The 19,128-nt window shown below is 44.7% G+C and overlaps 1 protein-coding gene across 12 annotated transcripts in view; it reads left to right on the top strand.

Moving 5' to 3' along the window:
• LOC140471320 (sodium channel protein type 8 subunit alpha-like) overlaps positions 1 to 19,128 on the top strand; it is a 512,936-nt gene that overhangs the window by 479,756 nt on the left and 14,052 nt on the right. For all 12 annotated transcript variants that reach the window (XM_072567324.1, XM_072567320.1, XM_072567321.1 and 9 more), the window contains 2 exons: positions 16,887 to 17,024; positions 18,584 to 18,688. In XM_072567324.1, the coding sequence (XP_072423425.1) occupies positions 16,887 to 17,024; positions 18,584 to 18,688 (243 nt within the window). The remainder of the gene's footprint in view (positions 1 to 16,886; positions 17,025 to 18,583; positions 18,689 to 19,128) is intronic.

Raw genomic sequence — 19,128 nt, 5'->3', positions numbered from 1 at the left:
GGCGTGTTGTGGATATGAAGCTGGTATTCTATGGATATGAAAGTGGTGTGTGGATATGAAGCTGATATGTTGTGGATATGAAGCTGGCGTGTTGTGGATATGAAGCTGGTGTTCTATGGATATGAAAGTGGTGTGTGGATATGAAGCTGATATGTTGTGGATATGAAGCTGGCACGTTGTGGATATGAAGCTGATGTGTTGTGGATCTGAAGCTGGTGTGTTGTGGATATGAAGCTGCCACGTTGTGGGTATGAAGCTGGTATGTTGTGGATATGAAGCTGGCACGTTGTGAATATGAAGCTGGTATGTTGTGGACGTGGAGCTGGCACGTTGTGGATATGAAGCTGGTGTGTTGTGATTTTGAAGCTGGTGTGTTGTGGTTATGAAAGTGGTGTATGGATATGAAGCTGGTATGTTGTGGATATGAAGCTGATATGTTGTGGATATGAAGCTGGCACGTTGTGGATATGAAGCTGGTGTATTGTGGTTATGAAAGTGGTGTATGGATATGAAGCTGGTATGTTGTGGATATGAAGCTGATATGTTGTGGATATGAAGCTGGCACGTTGTGGATATGAAGCTGGCACGTTGTGGATATGAAGCTGGTGTGTTGTGATTTTGAAGCTGGTGTGTTGTGGTTATGAAAGTGGTGTGTGGATATGAAGCTGGTATGTTGTGGATATGGAGCTGGCACGTTGTGGATATGAAGCTGGCACGTTGTGGATATGAAGCTGGCACGTTGTGGATATGAAGCTGGCACGTTGTGGATATGAAGCTGGTGTGTTGTGAATGTGAAGCTGGTGTGTTGTGCATATGAAGCTGGCACGTTGTGCATATGAAGCTGGCGTGTTGCGGATATGAAGCTGGTGTGTTGTGTATATGAACCAGGCACGTTGTGGATATGAAGCTGGTGTGTTGTGGTTATGAAGCTGGTATGTTGTGTATATGAACCAGGCACGTTGTGGATAAGAAGCTGGTGTGTTGTGGTTATGAAGCTGGCACGTTGTGGATATGAAGCTGTCACGTTGTGGATATGAAGCTGGCACATTGCGGATATGAAGCTGGCACATTGCGGATATGAAGCTGGTGTGTTGTGGATATGAGGCTGGTGTGTTGTGGATATGAGGCTGGTGTCTTTTGGTTATAGAGCTGGTGTGTTGTTTAAATGAAGCTGGTATGTTGTGGACATGAAGCTGGCACGTTGTGGATATGAAGCTGGCACGTTGTGGATATCAAGCTGGTATGTTGTGGATAAGAAGCTGGCGTGTTTTGGATATGAAGCTGGCACATTGTGGATATGAAGCTGGTGTGTTGTGGATAAGAAGCTGGCGTGTTGTGGATATGAAGCTGGCACATTGTGGATATGAAACTGGTGTGTTGTGGATATGAGGCTGATGTGTTGTGGATATGTAGCTGGTGTGCGATTAATATGAAGCTGGTGTGTTGTGGATATGTAGCCTGCGTGTTGTAGATATGAAGCTGGTGTGATTTGGATATGAAGCTGGCACGTTGTGGATATGAAGCTGCTATGTTGTGGATATGAAGCTGGCACGTTGTGGACATGAAGCTGGTGTGTTGTGGTTTTGAATCTGGTGTGTTGTGGTGTTGAAGCTGGTGTGTTGTGGTTATGAAGCTGGCACGTTGTGGATATGAAGCTGGTATGTTGTGGATATGAAGCTGGCACGTTGTGGATATGAAGCTGGTGTGTTGTGGATATGAAGCTGGTGTATTGTGGACATGAAGTTGGTGTGTCGTGGAAATGCAGCTGGTGTGTTATGGATATGAAGCTATTGTGTTGTGGATGTGAAAGTGGTGTGTGGATATGAAGCTGGTATGTTGTGGATATGAAGCTGGCACGTTGTGGATCTGAAGCTGGCACGTTGTGGATATGAAGCTGGTGTGTTGTGGATATAAAGCTGGTGTGTTGTGGATATGAAGCTGGTGTGTTGTGGATATGAAGCTATTGTGTTGTGGATGTGAAAGTGGTGTTGTGGATATGAAGCTGGTATGTTGTGGATATGAAGCTGGCACATTGTGGATCTGAAGCTGGCACGTTGTGGATATGAAGCTGGTGTGTTGTGGATATAAAGCTGGTGTGTTGTGGATATGAAGCTGGTGTGTTGTGGATATGAAGCTATTGTGTTGTGGATGTGAAAGTGGTGTTGTGGATATGAAGCTGGTATGTTGTGGATATGAAGCTGGCACATTGTGGATATGAAGCTGGCACGTTGTGGATATGAAGCTGGTGTGTTGTGGATATAAAGCTGGTGTGTTGTGGATATGAAGCTGGTGTGTTGTGGATATGAAGCTGGTGTGTTGTGGATATGAAGCTGGTGTGTTGTGGATATGAAGCTGGTGTGTTGTGTTTTTGAAGCTGGTGTGTTGTGGTTATGAAGCTGGCGTGTTGTGGTTATTAATCTGGTGTGTTGTGGTTTTGAAGCTAGCACGTTGTGGATATGAAGCTGGTGTGTTGTGGTTTTGAAGCTAGCGTGTTGTGGATATGAAGCTGGCACTGTGGATGCGAAGCTGGCGTGTTGTGGATATGAAGCTGGTGTGTTGTGGTTTTGAAGCTGGCACGTTGTGGATATGAAGCTGGTGTGTTGTGGTTTTGAAGCTAGCGTGTTGTGGATATGAAGCTGGCACGTTGTGGAAATGAAGCTGGCACGTTGCGTATATGAAGCTGGTGTGTTGTGGATATGAGGCTGGTATGTTGTGGATATGAAGCTGTTGTCTTTTGGTTATAGAGCTGGTGTGTTGTTTAAATGAAGCTGGTGTGTTGTGGATATGAAGCTGGCGTGTTGTGGATATGAAGCTGGTGTTCTCTGGATATGAAAGTGGTGTGTGGATATGAAGCTGATATGTTGTGGATATGAAGCTGGCACGTTGTGGATATGAAGCTGGTGTGTTGTGGATATGAAGTTGGTGTGTTGTGCATATGAAGCTGGTATGTTGTGGATATGAAGCTGGTACGTTGTGGATAGGAAGCTGGCACGTTGTGGATATGAAGCTGGTATGTAGTGGATATGAAGCTGATATGTTGTGGATCTGAAGCTGGCACGTTGTGGATATGAAGCTGGTGTGTTGTGGATATGAAGCTGGTATGTTGTGGATATGAAGCTGGTGTGTTGTGGATATGAAGCTGGCGTGTTGTGGTTATTAATCTGGTGTCTTGTGGTTACTCAGCTCGTGTGAAGCTGGTGTGTTGTGGAAATGCAGCTGGTGTGTTGTGGATGTGGAGCTGGCACGTTGTGGATATGAAGCTGGTGTGTTGTGGATATAGAGCTGGTGTGTTGTGGTTATGAAGCTCGCGCGCTGTGGATATGAAGCTGGTGTGTTGTGGTTATAGAGCTGGCACATTGTGGATGTGAACCTGGTGTGTTGTGGATATGAGGCTGGTGTGTTGTGATTCTGAAGCTGGTATGTTGTGGATATGAAGCTGGTATGTTGTGGATATGAAGCTGGTGTGTTGTGGATATAAAGCTGTTATGTTGTGGATATGAAGCTGGCACGTTGTGGATATGAAGCTGGTGTGTTGTGGATATGAAGCTGGCACGTTGTGGATTTGAAGCTGGTATGTTGTGGATATGAAGCTGGCACGTTGTGGATATGAAGCTGGCACGTTGCGGATATGAAGCTGGCACGTTGTGGATATGAAGCTGGCACGTTGCGGATATGAAGCTGGCCTGTTGTGGATATGAGGCTGGTGTGTTGTGGATATGAGGCTGTTGTCTTTTGGTTATAGAGCTGGTGTGTTGTTTAAATGAAGCTGGCGTGTTGTGGATAAGAAGCTGCCACGTTGTGGATATGAAGCTGGTATGTTGTGGATATGAAGCTGGCACGTTGTGGATATGAAGCTGGTGTGTTGTGATTTTGAAGCTGGTGTGTTGTGGTTATGAAGCTGGCACGTTGTGGATATGAAGCTGGTGTGTTGTGGATATAAAGCTGGCACGTTGTGGATATGAAGCTGGTGTGTTGTGGTTTTGAAGCTGGCACGTTGTGGATATGAAGCTGGCACGTTGCGGATATGAAGCTGGCACGTTGCGGATATGAAGCTGGCCTGTTGTGGATATGAGGCTGGTGTGTTGTGGATATGAGGCTGTTGTCTTTTGGTTATAGAGCTGGTGTGTTGTTTAAATGAAGCTGGTATGTTGCGGACATGAAGCTGGCACGTTGTGGATATGAAGCTGGCACGTTGTGGATATGAAGCTGGTATGTTGTGGATAAGAAGCTGGCGTGTTGTGGATATGAAGCTGGTGTGTTGTGGATATGAAGCTGGTGTGTTGTGGATATGAGGCTGATGTGTTGTGGATATGAAGCTGGTGTGCTATTAATATCTAGCTGGTGTGTTGTGGATATGTAGCCTGCGTGTTGTAGATATGAAGCTGGTGTGATTTGGATATGAAGCTGGCACGTTGTGGATATGAAGCTGGTATGATGTGGATATGAAGCTGTCACATTGTGGACATGAAGCTGGTGTGTTGTGTTTTGAATCTGGTGTGTTGTGGTTTTGAAGCTGGTGTGTTGTGGTTATGAAGCTGGCACGTTGTGGATATGAAGCTGGTGTGTTGTGGATATAAAGCTGGCACGTTGTGGATATGAAGCTGCTGTGTTGTGGTTTTGAAGCTGGTGTGTTGTGGTTATGAAGCTAGCGTGTTGTGGTTATGAATCTGGTGTCTTGTGGTTACTGAGCTAGTGTGTTGTGGATATGAAGCTGGTGTGATGTGGATATGAAGCTGGTGTGATGTGGATATGAAGCTGGTGTGATGTGGATATGAAGCTGGCACGTTGTGGATATGAAGCTGGTGTGTTGTGGATATGAAGCTGGTGTGTTGTGGATGTGAAGCTGGTGTGTTGTGCATATGAAGCTGGCACGTTGTGCATATGAAGCTGGCGTGTTGCGGATATGAAGCTGGTGTGTTGTGTATATGAACCAGGCACGTTGTGGATATGAAGCTGGTGTGTTGTGGTTATGAAGCTGGTATGTTGTGTATATGAACCAGGCACGTTGTGGATATGCAGCTGGTGTGTTGTGGTTATGAAGCTGGCACGTTGTGGATATGAAGCTGGCACGTTGTGGATATGAAGCTGGCACGTTGTGGATATGAAGCTGGTGTGTTGTGGATATGAGGCTGGTGTGTTGTGGATATGAGGCTGGTGTCTTTTGGTGAAAGAGCTGGTGTGTGATTTAAATGAAGCTGGTATGTTGTGGACATGAAGCTGGCCCGTTGTGGATATGAAGCTGGCACGTTGTGGATATGAAGCTGGTGTGTTGTGGATATAAAGCTGGTGTGTTGTGGATATGAAGCTGGTATGTTGTGGATATGAAGCTGGTGTGTTGTGGATATAAAGCTGGTGTTTTGTGGATATGAAGCTGGTATGTTGTGGATATGAAGCTGGTGTGTTGTGGTTTTGAAGCTGGTGTGTTGTGGTTATGAAGCTGGCGTGTTGTGGTTATTAATCTGGTGTCTTGTGGTTTCTGCGCTAGTGTGTTGTGGATATGAAGCTGGCACTGTGGATGCGAAGCTGGCGTGTTGTGGATATGAAGCTGGTGTGTTGTGGTTTTGAACCTGGCACGTTGTGGATATGAAGCTGGTGTGTTGTGGATATGAAGATGGTATGTTGTGGATTATGAAGCTGGCACGTTGTGGATATGAAGCTGGTGTGTTGTGGTTTTGAAGCTAGCGTGTTGTGGATATGAAGCTGGCACGTTGTGGAAATGAAGGTGGCACGTTGCATATATGAAGCTGGTGTGTTGTGGATATGAGGCTGGTATGTTGTGGATATGAGGCTGTTGTCTTTTGGTTATAGAGCTGGTGTGTTGTTTAAATGAAGCTGGTGTGTTGTGGATATGAAGCTGGCGTGTTGTGGATATGAAGCTGGTGTTCTCTGGATATGAAAGTGGTGTGTTGATATGAAGCTGATATGTTGTGGATATGAAGCTGGCACGTTGTGGATATGAAGCTGGTGTGTTGTGGATATGAAGCTGGTGTGTTGTGGATATGAAGCTGGTGTGTTGTGGATATGAAGCTGGTATGTTGTGGATATGAAGCTGGTACGTTGTGGATATGAAGCTGGCACGTTGTGGTTATGAAGCTGGCGTGTTGTGATTTTGAAGCTGGTGTGTTGTGGTTATGAAAGTGGTGTGTGTATATGAAGCTGGTATGTTGTGGATATGAAGCTGGCACGTTGTGGATATGAAGCTGGTGTGTTGTGGATATGAAGCTGGTGTGTTGTGGATATGAAGCTGGCACGTAGTGGATATGAAGCTGGCGTGTTGTGGAGATGAAGCTGGTGTGTTGTGGTTTTGAAGCTGGTGTGTTGTGGTTTTGAAGCTGGCGTGTTGTGGATATGAAGCTGGCGTGTTGTGGATATGAAGCTGGTGTGTTGTGGTTTTGAAGCTGGTGTTTTGTGGATATGAAGCTGGTGTGTTGTGGATATGAAGCTGGTGTGTTGTGGATATGAAGCTGCCACGTTGTGGATATGAAGCTGGTATGTTGTGGATATGAAGCTGGCACGTTGTGAATATGAAGCTGGTATGCTGTGGATGTGGAGCTGGCACGTTGTGGATTTGAAGCTGATATGTTGTGGATATGAAGCTGGCACGTTGTTGATATGAAGCTGGTGTGTTGTGGATATGAAGCTGGTATGTTGTGGATATGAAGCTGGCGTGTTGTGGTTATTAATCTGGTGTCTTGTGGTTACTCAGCTCGTGTGAATCTGGTGTGTCGTGGAAATGCAGCTGGTGTGTTGTGGACGTGGAGCTAGCACGTTGTGGAGATGAAGCTGGTGTGTTGTGGATATCGAGCTGGTGTGTTGTGGTTATGAAGCTCGCGCGCTGTGGATATGAACCTGGTGTGTTGTGGATATGAGGCTGGTGTGTTGTGATTATGAAGCTGGTATGTTGTGGATATGAAGCTGGTGTGTTGTGGATATAAAGCTGTTATGTTGTGGATATGAAGCTGGCACGTTGTGGATATGAAGCTGGTGTGTTGTGGATATGAAGCTGGCACGTTGTGGATTTGAAGCTGGTATGTTGTGGATATGAAGCTCGTGTGTTGTGGTTATGAAGCTGGCACGTTGTGGATTTGAAGCTGGTGTGTTGTGGATATGAAGCTGGTGTATTGTGGACATGAAGTTGGTGTGTTGTGGAAATGCAGCTGGTGTGTTGTGGATGTGAAAGTGGTGTGTTGATATGAAGCTGGTATGTTGTGGATATGAACCTGGCACGTTATGGATATGAAGCTGGCACGTTGTGGATATGAAGCTGGCGTGTTGTGATTTTGAAGCTGGTGTGTTGTGGTTATGAAAGTGGTGTGTGTATATGAAGCTGGTATGTTGTGGATATGAAGCTGGCACGTTGTGGATATGAAGCTGGTGTGTTGTGGATATGAAGCTGGTGTGTTGTGGATATGAAGCTGGCACGTTGTGGATATGAAGCTGGCGTGTTGTGGAGATGAAGCTGGTGTGTTGTGCATATGAACCAGGCACGTTGTGGATATGAAGCTGGTGTGTTGTGGTTTTGAAGCTGGTGTGTTGTGGTTATGAAGCTGGCGTGTTGTGGTTATTAATCTGGTGTCTTGTGGTTTCTGCGCTAGTGTGTTGTGGATATGAAGCTGGCACTGTGGATGCGAAGCTGGTGTGTTGTGGATATGAAGCTGGTGTGTTGTGGATATGAAGATGGTATGTTGTGGATTATGAAGCTGGCACGTTGTGGATATGAAGCTGGTGTGTTGTGGTTTTGAAGCTGGCACATTGTGGTTATGAAGCTGGTGTGTTGTGGATATGAAGCTGGCACGTTGTGGATATGAAGCTGGCACGTTGCGGATATGAAGCTGGTGTGTTGTGGATATGAGGCTGGTGTGTTGTGGATATGAAGCTGGCGTGTTGTGGATATGAAGCTGGTGTTCTATGGATATGAAAGTGGTGTGTGGATATGAAGCTGATATGTTGTGGATATGAAGCTGGCGTGTTGTGGATATGAAGCTGGTGTTCTATGGATATGAAAGTGGTGTGTGGATATGAAGCTGATATGTTGTGGATATGAAGCTGGCACGTTGTGGATATGAAGCTGGTGTGTTGTGGATCTGAAGCTGGTGTGTTGTGGATATGAAGCTGCCACGTTGTGAATATGAAGCTGGTATGTTGTGGACGTGGAGCTGGCACGTTGTGGATATGAAGCTGGTGTGTTGTGATTTTGAAGCTGGTGTGTTGTGGTTATGAAAGTGGTGTATGGATATGAAGCTGGTATGTTGTGGATATGAAGCTGATATGTTGTGGATATGAAGCTGGCACGTTGTGGATATGAAGCTGGTGTGTTGTGGTTATGAAAGTGGTGTATGGATATGAAGCTGGTATGTTGTGGATATGAAGCTGATATGTTGTGGATATGAAGCTGGCACGTTGTGGATATGAAGCTGGCACGTTGTGGATATGAAGCTGGTGTGTTGTGATTTTGAAGCTGGTGTGTTGTGGTTATGAAAGTGGTGTGTGGATATGAAGCTGGTATGTTGTGGATATGGAGCTGGCACGTTGTGGATATGAAGCTGGCACGTTGTGGATATGAAGCTGGTGTGTTGTGGATGTGAAGCTGGTGTGTTGTGCATATGAAGCTGGCACGTTGTGCATATGAAGCTGGCGTGTTGCGGATATGAAGCTGGTGTGTTGTGTATATGAACCAGGCACGTTGTGGATATGAAGCTGGTGTGTTGTGGTTATGAAGCTGGTATGTTGTGTATATGAACCAGGCACGTTGTGGATATGAAGCTGGTGTGTTGTGGTTATGAAGCTGGCACGTTGTGGATATGAAGCTGGCACATTGTGGATATGAAGCTGGTGTGTTGTGGTTTTGAAGCTGGTGTGTTGTGGATATGAGGCTGGTGTGTTGTGGATATGAGGCTGGTGTCTTTTGGTTACAGAGCTGGTGTGTTGTTTAAATGAAGCTGGTATGTTGTGGACATGAAGCTGGCACGTTGTGGATATGAAGCTGGCACGTTGTGGATATCAAGCTGGTATGTTGTGGATAAGAAGCTGGCGTGTTTTGGATATGAAGCTGGTGTGTTGTGGATATGAAGCTGGTGTGTTGTGGATATGAAGCTGGTGTGTTGTGGATATGAGGCTGATGTGTTGTGGATATGAAGCTGGTGTGCTATTAATATGAAGCTGGTGTGTTGTGGATATGTAGCCTGCGTGTTGTAGATATGAAGCTGGTGTGATTTGAATATGAAGCTGGCACGTTGTGGATATGAAGCTGGTATGTTGTGGATATGAAGCTGGCACCTTGTGGATATGAAGCTGGCACGTTGTGGATATGAAGCTGGTATGTTGTGGATAAGAAGCTGGTATGTTGTGTATATGAACCAGGCACGTTGTGGATATGAAGCTGGTGTGTTGTGGTTATGAAGCTGGCACGTTGTGGAGATGAAGCTGGCACGTTGTCGATATGAAGCTGGTGTGTTGTGGATATGAGGCTGGTGTGTTGTGGACGTGGAGCTGGCACGTTGTGGATATGAAGCTGGTGTGTTGTGGATATGAAGCTGGTGTGTTGTGGACGTGGAGCTGGCACGTTGTGGATATGAAGCTGGTGTGTTGTGATTTTGAAGCTGGTGTGTTGTGGTTATGAAAGTGGTGTATGGATATGAAGCTGGTATGTTGTGGATATGAAGCTGGTACGTTGTTGATATGAAGCTGGCACGTTGTGGATATGAAGCTGGTGTGTTGTGGATGTGAAGCTGGTGTGTTGTGTATATGAACCAGGCACGTTGTGGATATGAAGCTGGTGTGTTGTGGTTATGAAGCTGGCACTTTGTCGATATGAAGCTGGTGTGTTGTGGATATGAAGCTGGTGTGCTGTGGACGTGGAGCTGGCACGTTGTGGATATGAAGCTGGTGTGTTGTGATTTTGAAGCTGGTGTGTTGTGGTTATGAAAGTGGTGTATGGATATGAAGCTGGTATGTTGTGTATATGAACCAGGCACGTTGTGGATATGAAGCTGGTGTGTTGTGGTTATGAAGCTGGCACGTTGTGGATATGAAGCTGGTGTGTTGTGGATAAGAAGCTGGCGTGTTGTCGATATGAAGCTGGCACATTGTGGATATGAAGCTGGTGTGTTGTGGATATGAGGCTGATGTGTTGTGGATATGTAGCTGGTGTGCTATTAATATGAAGCTGGTGTGTTGTGGATATGTAGCCTGCGTGTTGTAGATATGAAGCTGGTGTGATTTGGATATGAAGCTGGCACGTTGTGGATATGACGCTGGTATGATGTGGATATGTAGCTAGCACATTGTGGACATGAAGCTGGTGTGTTGTGGATATGAAGCTGGCACGTTGTGGATATGAAGCTGGTGTATTGTGGATATGAAGCTGGTGTATTGTGGATATGAAGCTGGTGTGTTGTGGATATGAAGCTGGTGTGTTGTGGATATGAAGCTGGTGTGTTGCTGATATAAAGCTGGTGTGTTGTGGACATGAAGTTGGTGTGTCGTGGAAATGCAGCTGGTGTGTTATGGATATGAAGCTATGGTGTTGTGGATGTGAAAGTGGTGTGTGGATATGAAGCTGGTATGTTGTGGATATGAAGCTGGCACATTGTGGATATGAAGCTGGCACGTTGTGGATATGAAGCTGGTGTGTTGTGGATATAAAGCTGGTGTGTTGTGGATATGAAGCTGGTGTGTTGTGGATATGAAGCTGGTGTGTTGTGGATATGAAGCTGGTGTGTTGTGGATATGAAGCTGGTGTGTTGTGGTTATGAAGCTGGCGTGTTGTGGTTTTGAAGCTGGCACGTTGTGGATATGAAGCTGGTGTGTTGTGGTTTTGAAGCTAGCGTGTTGTGGATATGAAGCTGGCACTGTGGATGCGAAGCTGGCGTGTTGTGGATATGAAGCTGGTGTGTTGTGGTTTTGAAGCTGGCACGTTGTGGATATGAAGCTGGTGTTTTGTGGTTTTGAAGCTAGCGTGTTGTGGATATGAAGCTGGCACGTTGTGGAAATGAAGCTGGCACGTTGCGTATATGAAGCTGGTGTGTTGTGGATATGAGGCTGGTATGTTGTGGATATGAGGCTGTTGTCTTTTGGTTATAGAGCTGGTGTGTTGTTTAAATGAAGCTGGTGTGTTGTGGATATGAAGCTGGCGTGTTGTGGATATGAAGCTGGTGTTCTCTGGATATGAAAGTGGTGTGTGGATATTTAGCTGATATGTTGTGGATATGAAGCTGGCACGTTGTGGATATGAAGCTGGTGTGTTGTGGATATGAAGTTGGTGTGTTGTGCATATGAAGCTGGTATGTTGTGGATATGAAGCTGGTACGTTGTGGATAGGAAGCTGGCACGTTGTGGATATGAAGCTGGTATGTAGTGGATATGAAGCTGATATGTTGTGGATCTGAAGCTGGCACGTTGTGGATATGAAGCTGGTGTGTTGTGGATATGAAGCTGGTATGTTGTGGATATGAAGCTGGCGTGTTGTGGTTATTAATCTGGTGTCTTGTGGTTACTCAGCTCGTGTGAAGCTGGTGTGTTGTGGAAATGCAGCTGGTGTGTTGTGGACGTGGAGCTGGCACGTTGTGGATATGAAGCTGGTGTGTTGTGGATATAGAGCTGGTGTGTTGTGGTTATGAAGCTCGCGCGCTGTGGATATGAAGCTGGTGTGTTGTGGTTATAGAGCTGGCACATTGTGGATGTGAACCTGGTGTGTTGTGGATATGAGGCTGGTGTGTTGTGATTATGAAGCTGGTATGTTGTGGATATGAAGCTGGTATGTTGTGGATATGAAGCTGGTATGTTGTGGATATGAAGCTGGTGTGTTGTGGATATAAAGCTGTTATGTTGTGGATATGAAGCTGGCACGTTGTGGATATGAAGCTGGTGTGTTGTGGATATGAAGCTGGCACGTTGTGGATTTGAAGCTGGTATGTTGTGGATATGAAGCTGGCACATTGTGGATATGAAGCTGGTGTGTTGTGGATATGAAGCTGGTGTGTTGTGGATATGAAGCTGGCACGTTGTGGATATGAAGCTGGTGTGTTGTGGATATGAAGCTGGTGTGTTGTGGTTATGAAGCTATTGTGTTGTGGATGTGAAAGTGGTGTGTGGATATGAAGCTGGTATGTTGTGGATATGAAGCTGGCACGTTGTGGATATGAAGCTGGTATGTTGTGGATATGAAGCTGGCACGTTGTGGATATGAAGCTGGTGTGTTGTGGATATGAAGCTGGTGTATTGTGGACATGAATTTGGTGTGTCGTGGAAATGCAGCTGGTGTGTTATGGATATGAAGCTATTGTGTTGTGGATGTGAAAGTGGTGTGTGGATATGAAGCTGGTTTGTTGTGGATATGAAGCTGGCACGTTGTGGATATGAAGCTGGCACGTTGTGGATATGAAGCTGGTGTGTTGTGGATATGAAGCTGGTGTGTTGTGAATATGAAGCTGGTATGTTGTGGATATGAAGCTGGTGTGTTGTGGATATGAAGCTGGTGTGTTGTGGTTTTGAAGCTGGTGTGTTGTGGTTGTGAAGCTGGCGTGTTGTGGTTATTAATCTGGTGTCTTGTGGTTTCTGCGCTAGTGTGTTGTGGATATGAAGCTGGCACTGTGGATGCGAAGCTGGCGTGTTGTGGATATGAAGCTGGTGTGTTGTGGTTTTGAAGCTGGCACGTTGTGGATATGAAGCTGGTGTGTTGTGGATATGAAGATGGTATGTTGTGGATTATGAAGCTGGCACGTTGTGGATATGAAGCTGGTGTGTTGTGGTTTTGAAGCTAGCGTGTTGTGGATATTAAGCTGGTGTGTTGTGTATATGAAGCTGGTGTGTTGTGGATATGAGGCTGGTATGTTGTGGATATGAGGCTGTTGCCTTTTGGTTATAGAGCTGGTGTGTTGTTTAACTGAAGCTGGTGTGTTGTGGATATGAAGCTGGCGTGTTGTGGATATGAAGCTGGTGCTCTCTGGATATGAAAGTGGTGTGTGGATATGAAGCTGATATGTTGTGGATCTGAAGCTGGTGTGTTGTGGATATGAAGCTGGTGTGTTGTGGATATGAAGCTGGTGTGTTGTGGATATAAAGCTGGCACGTTATAGTTTTCGAGCTGGTGTTTTGTGGGTATGAAGCTGGCACGTTGTGTACATGAAGCTGGTGTGTTATTGATATGAAGATGGTGTGTTGTGGATATGAAGCTGGCGTGTTGTGGATATGAAGCTGGTGTGTTGTGGATATGCGGCTGGTGTGTTGTGGTTATCGAGCTGGTACATTGTGGTTTTAGAGCTGGCGTGTTGTGGATATGAAGCTGGCACGTTTTAGTTATAGAGCTGGTGTTTTGTAGGTATGAAGCTGGTATGTTGTGGTTTTAGAGCTGGCGTGTTGTGGTTATCGAGGTTGTGCGTTGTAGTTCCAGATCTAGCACATTACCAACATGAAGCTGGTGTGTTATGGTTACAGAGCTGGCATGTTGTGGATATGGAGCTGGCATGTTGTGGTTGAAGAGCTGGTGTATTGTGGTTTTGAAGCTGGTGTGTTGTGGTTGCAGAGCTGGTGTGTTGTGGACATGAAGCTAGTTTGTTTTGGATATGAAGTTGGTATGTTGTGGTTATAGAGCTGGTGTGTTGTGGGTATGAAGCTGGTGTGTTTTGAATATGAAGTTGGTATGTTGTGGTTATAGAGCTGGTGTGTTGTGGATATGAAACCGGTGTGTTGTGGATATGAAGCTGGTGTGTTGTGGAAATGAAACTGGTGTGTTGTGGTTATAGAGTTGGTATGTTGCGGATATGAACCTGGTGTGTTGTGGATATGAAGCTGGTGTGTTGTGGTTATAGAGTTGGTATGTTGCGGATATGAACCTGGTGTGTTGTGGTTATGAAGCTGGTGTGTTGTGGATATGAAGCTGGTGTGTTATGGTTATAGAGCTGGCACATTGTGGATATGAAGCTGGTGTGTTGTGGTTATGAAGCTGGTGTGTTGTGGTTATAGAGCTAGCACATTGTGGATATGAAGCTGGTGTGTTGTGGTTATGAAGCTGGCACATTGTGGTTATGGGGCTGCCGTGTCATGTTTGCACTGGCATGCCCTAATGTTGGTGTCTTCCACCTTGCCAGTGATTTCTGATGTGATTATGAAACTGGTAAGGGATCCCGTGTACCCTCCGATGACAACAGTTTGTATTCATAAAAGGTGTTTCAATGCTGTCTTGTTCTGAAACTGGAACCGTATTCATGCAGTGAAAATGCAGAGAGCAGTGAAACCATAACAAAGTAATGTAATCTGTCTGACATATTTGATGCTGAATGGAAACTGGCCACGTGTTTGATTCATTTCCAAGTCGTGATTGCACCGGGTTTTGCTTCAGTCATCTTTGTGACTGCATCTTCGCTAATTTGACCTGTTCAGAACAATTATGCTTATCTCATGACACTTGTTAACTTCCTGGTAATGTATTTTTCAAGGGTAAGCTGCGTGGGTTGATGAGCCTGCCAGAATTCACTCCTTTTCATTTCCATTGATAGCAGATAACTGTCACTGCTTGTTAATATTAATGGTTTCACTTGTGGATTTCTTCAGGTCTGACATCTTGTGGGTATCCTTCCAAGTCTGGCAAATTCGTAACACCACACTCAAGCTCTCTAGGCTTCCCACTCCTGAAGCTCGCAACATCCTTTCTACCCTGACAACCTCTTCCCCAGCTCCCAGCAAAGATGTTTGGTCCACTGTCCTTCAACTTTGAAATTGCTCTATATACAACTCTATTCTGCTCGCAGGAAATGGGTTAGCCTGTGATGCAATTAGGTGCTGGACAGCATTACTGTCCACACCCCCCAGGCACATTTCTCAAAATGAGGGATCTTGGTGCTGGATAATGGGAAAGCCCTTTGTGTGAGGTGGGAGCTTGCCTTATATTCTCTGAGATCCCGAGGTTGCAGTCTTTCGGATCTCTGCATTTTCAATAACCTGTCCCCCAGAGCGGTGACACATAACTATGTGACTCATGCTGCGCCCTGCATTCTCCCTCCATTCTTTGAATCACCCAAAGGCAGAAATATCGCATAAGTGAATTTCGAGCCTGTAATTAACTCCGAGCTTATTCTCAACGTTAACTTATTTATAACCCTGCACAATTCTGTACCGTGCATGACAAGCTGCCAACTCCAATATGAAGGGGGTGAAATTCAACTCTGATTGATTTCCACGGTATGGTCAAGATGCGGGTGTAGTATAATGTTACTGCTCTCGTAATCCAGCATAATCTCTGGAATTGAAAACTAATCTCAATAACGGTGAGCATGAAACTACGATTGATTGTCATAAAAATCCATCTGGTTTGTTATTCTTGATTTTAACCAGCTAGTTACGGGTGGCAGATTTAAGGAAGGATACTTGTGAAACAGATGGATTTTTAAAACAATTTGGCACTTTTGTAATCCTTATTAGTGGTCGGTGTTGTTGCATATCTCTGTGAGACAAAAGTATATACATAAATGAGCTTTGTTATCCTCAATTTATTAATTAATGGAATTGAAATTTCCTTGATTGATCTGCTAGGATTTTGATCTCATGTCCCCATTAACCTGAGTTACTCGTCCTGTGGCATTTCCACAACACCACCATCTTGCCCGAGTCCACTGTGCTCCTCACTCCCAACTGGGCGATGGCTTCTCTTAAATTAAGCAGCCAAGTTGCAGCCATTGGCTGGATATATCAGTGTTGGTCAAACCTTGGAGCCTGGGAAATTCTGGCTGACCCTACAAGAGCTTCTGAGCATGCTGCTGTTAGTGTGGTGCCAAGGGAGGAATCTGAATAGAGGGTGGAACCAGTAACAACATGCGTGCTCCATCTGGCTCCACCACTTATTTTAAAAAAGGTTGTTCAAGTGCAATCCCTTTACAAACCTCTGGTTAGCCTACTTAGGCATGCTCGGTGTAAGCTCCACGGTGGCACAGTGGTTAGCACTGCTGCCTCACAGCGCCAGAGACCCGGGTTCAGTTCCCGCCTCGGGCGACTGACTGTGTGGAGTTTGCACATTCTCCCTGTGTCTGCGTGGGTTTCCTCCAGGTGCTCCGGTTTCCTCCCACAGTCCAGAGATGTGCAGGTCAGGTGAATTGGCCATGCTAAAATTGCCCCTAGTGTTAGGTTAGGGGTATGGGTGGGTTGCGCTTCGGCGGGGCGGTGTGGACTTGTTGGGCCGAAGGGCCTGTTTCCACACTGTAAGTAATCTAATCAATGTTAACTGGTGTCCTACAACCTGCATGAAGACTTTTTTGCTCGCCCTTAACCCCTGTTTCAAGGGAGCCCCCTGCAGCCTCAGATACCCCTTGATTCCAATATGCCAATAGGCACACTTTCAAGAAGGTTTAGGAAAGGGATATCATGACTTGAAACCAGTTCCTTCCCAGAATGGAGGATGAGTATCTTCACACAACTATTTCCCTTTCGCTCGCTCTGCGTTGATAACTCTTCTGCTTCTCTGAGGCTATCAGTTTTGAAGTGAACTGTGCATGGACTGAAATTATTCAGACCTCAGAAATGTCTCTTCAATTAGCAGAGTAAACTGGTCCGGAGAGTACAGAGTGTTTACAGAAAGCCAGGTAGGCTGGTGTCTCTCGGCAATAGTATGGCACTCAAACACAGGAAAGCTCTGCTTTGCCTTTTACGTTAAATGGATTGAGTAAATTATGATTGTGTATGAGGGGAGTTCTTTAACCTAAATGTTAACTGTGGAAAGTCGATCTAACCCCATCACAACCTCTTTGCCCCCTCTGACTTGCCACATCTCCCAAATTGTTAAAGCACCTCCATAAAGTTTGAAGGGTTCAAATTGTTTCTTCCAAATCACAAGCTGATAAGCTGTTATTATTTGTATTAGGCTGTAGAATATTAATGATGAATAATTATCATTCTAGGCTGAAGAACAACCATTTTATGAGGACAACATCTACATGTACATCTATTTTGTAATCTTCATCATCTTTGGATCTTTCTTCACATTAAACCTTTTCATTGGTGTCATCATTGATAACTTCAATCAGCAAAAGAAAAAGATAAGTTTACTTCTCTTTGTATGGGGAAAAGAAAATGTTCTGACAATGGTTTCTCACTATCCTTTTTGACAGATGTTTTGAGACTGGTCAACCCTTTGGATTTAATAATCAAAATGTAATACTACTTTTGAAATGAAGAGAGAAGACAAATCAGTTAGTTACATAATTTGTTCAATATTTTCAGAACTCTTCCTAAATATGATATGATTAGAATATTCTAGAAACATACATAAGTGATATCAGGTGACAGAACATCAGCATGAGACAGATTTTACTTTTTCTTTCTCTGCTATCACCAAATTAATTCCCCATTCCTCTTCAGTTTTTGACTTCCAGTTGGGTTTAGCTCCACCTCTGCATTCTATCCAAGAGTGGGTCTTATTTATGTCTGGGTTATTTCTGTGAGGTTGGACCACAAGAAACATCACAACTGAGTGTGATCCGACATTCTCAATTAACATCTAAACATGCTGCCAGTGACTGCTACACCATCCTTAAATGAAATTGTTAATGGACCACATGTAGTTGAAGAGGAGGGGGCCAGATCTCATAGAGTCTTACAACCCGGAGTGAGGCCCTTCGGCCCATCACGTTAATATTATTAATCAAGCACCAATCTATTCTAATTCTATTTCCTGAGACTTGGCCCAAATCCTTGTGTGCTGTAGTGTTTCAAGTAGTGATCTGAATACTTCTAACATGTTGTGGTGGTTCTGGTGATTACCACCTTATTATGCAGTGAGTTCCAGATACTCATCATCCTCTGAATGAAAATATTTCTCCTTAAGTCCCCTCTAAACCCCCTACTCCTTACCTTAAATCTGTATCCCTGGTACTGTCCCTTCTACTGAGGAGAAGAGGTTCTTCCTATTGACCCCATCTGTAGCCCCCACAATTTTGTAGACCTCAATCAGGTTGCCCCTTGGCCTTCTCTGTTCCAAGGCAACAACCTCATAGGAACTCCCGAGGTCAACAGTGTGCGAGTGGAGAGAGAAGCCAGTGGTTCACGTAAGCTAAGGTGAAGAACTACAAAGCTGAACAGGAGGAAGGTAGTCAGAAAGTGTCAGTGGACTGTGTCTAAAGGTGTAGAAAGTGATGAGGAAGGATAATGTATCATGGTCATAATCATAGACTGTGGTGTTTTGCTGCCTATGTTATGGCAGGGATGGAATCCTGATTGGAGAGATTCAAATTGGAGCGGGAAAGATGGGCATGGATTAGAGGTGGCAATACATTAAAGGATTTTAGAGAGGTGAAGGTTACTTTGCTGAGGCAGTTGTTAATAAGAGCAGTTTTCAAAGGGAAGAAGATTGTACCTGGAAAGACAGAACTGCTTATCATGTCAGCTACGCTTGGTCAGGCAAGGAGTCAAGGTTGTGTCAGTGGTCAAAATGGTCTGGTACCGTTTCAACTTGAAGCTCTCAAAGGAACTTGTAATTGTTTGTGTGATACAGCTCAGTGAAAAGTCATCAACTTCATGAAGGGAGAGAAGAAAACAAATGAACATACACGCACAGAATATCCTAAGGTTGTAACCAGTTTTTTTCTGTTCTCTTTACTTTGGAGGTCAGGATATCTTTATGACTGAAGAACAAAAGAAATATTATAATGCAATGAAGAAGCTGGGATCCAAAAAGCCTCAGAAGCCCATTCCAAGGCCATTGGTAAGCAGTGCACAAGAACTAAAAGCGCTGAGACAACAGACAAAAGAAAACACACAGGACCTTTTGTTCTTAGCTCATTTAGAAATTGCCAAGCTGCTTCCATAACAGTGAGTAATACAAGCATAGCCTCTGGCCATGCCACAGATACGTTTGTCAGCCAATGTTGTGAAAATTCCAGATGAAATGTCTATAAACTTAATTGTGATAAGTGTGTGTAAATGTAGCAATGAAATGCTCTCCGGTTCTTTGAATAAGTAAAAAGAAAGTAGTCTTTCAGTTGTATTTCCAATATTTATCCAAGATGGCTCAGTCACTGCCTCTTCACCTCACAACAAGATGTCTCTGTACAGACAGTACAGCAATTGTTTAGCCTGTACACTAGATGGCACTGTTTTAGGAGTCTAGATCTAAATTCACTCCAACAAATTCACTTTGTTTTA

This window comes from Chiloscyllium punctatum, chromosome X, assembly GCF_047496795.1.
Source record: "Chiloscyllium punctatum isolate Juve2018m chromosome X, sChiPun1.3, whole genome shotgun sequence".
In the NCBI taxonomy this organism is placed as follows: domain Eukaryota; kingdom Metazoa; phylum Chordata; class Chondrichthyes; order Orectolobiformes; family Hemiscylliidae; genus Chiloscyllium; species Chiloscyllium punctatum.
The sequence above is the reverse complement of the archived record's forward strand: the minus strand, read 5'-3'. Positions and strand labels throughout refer to the sequence as shown.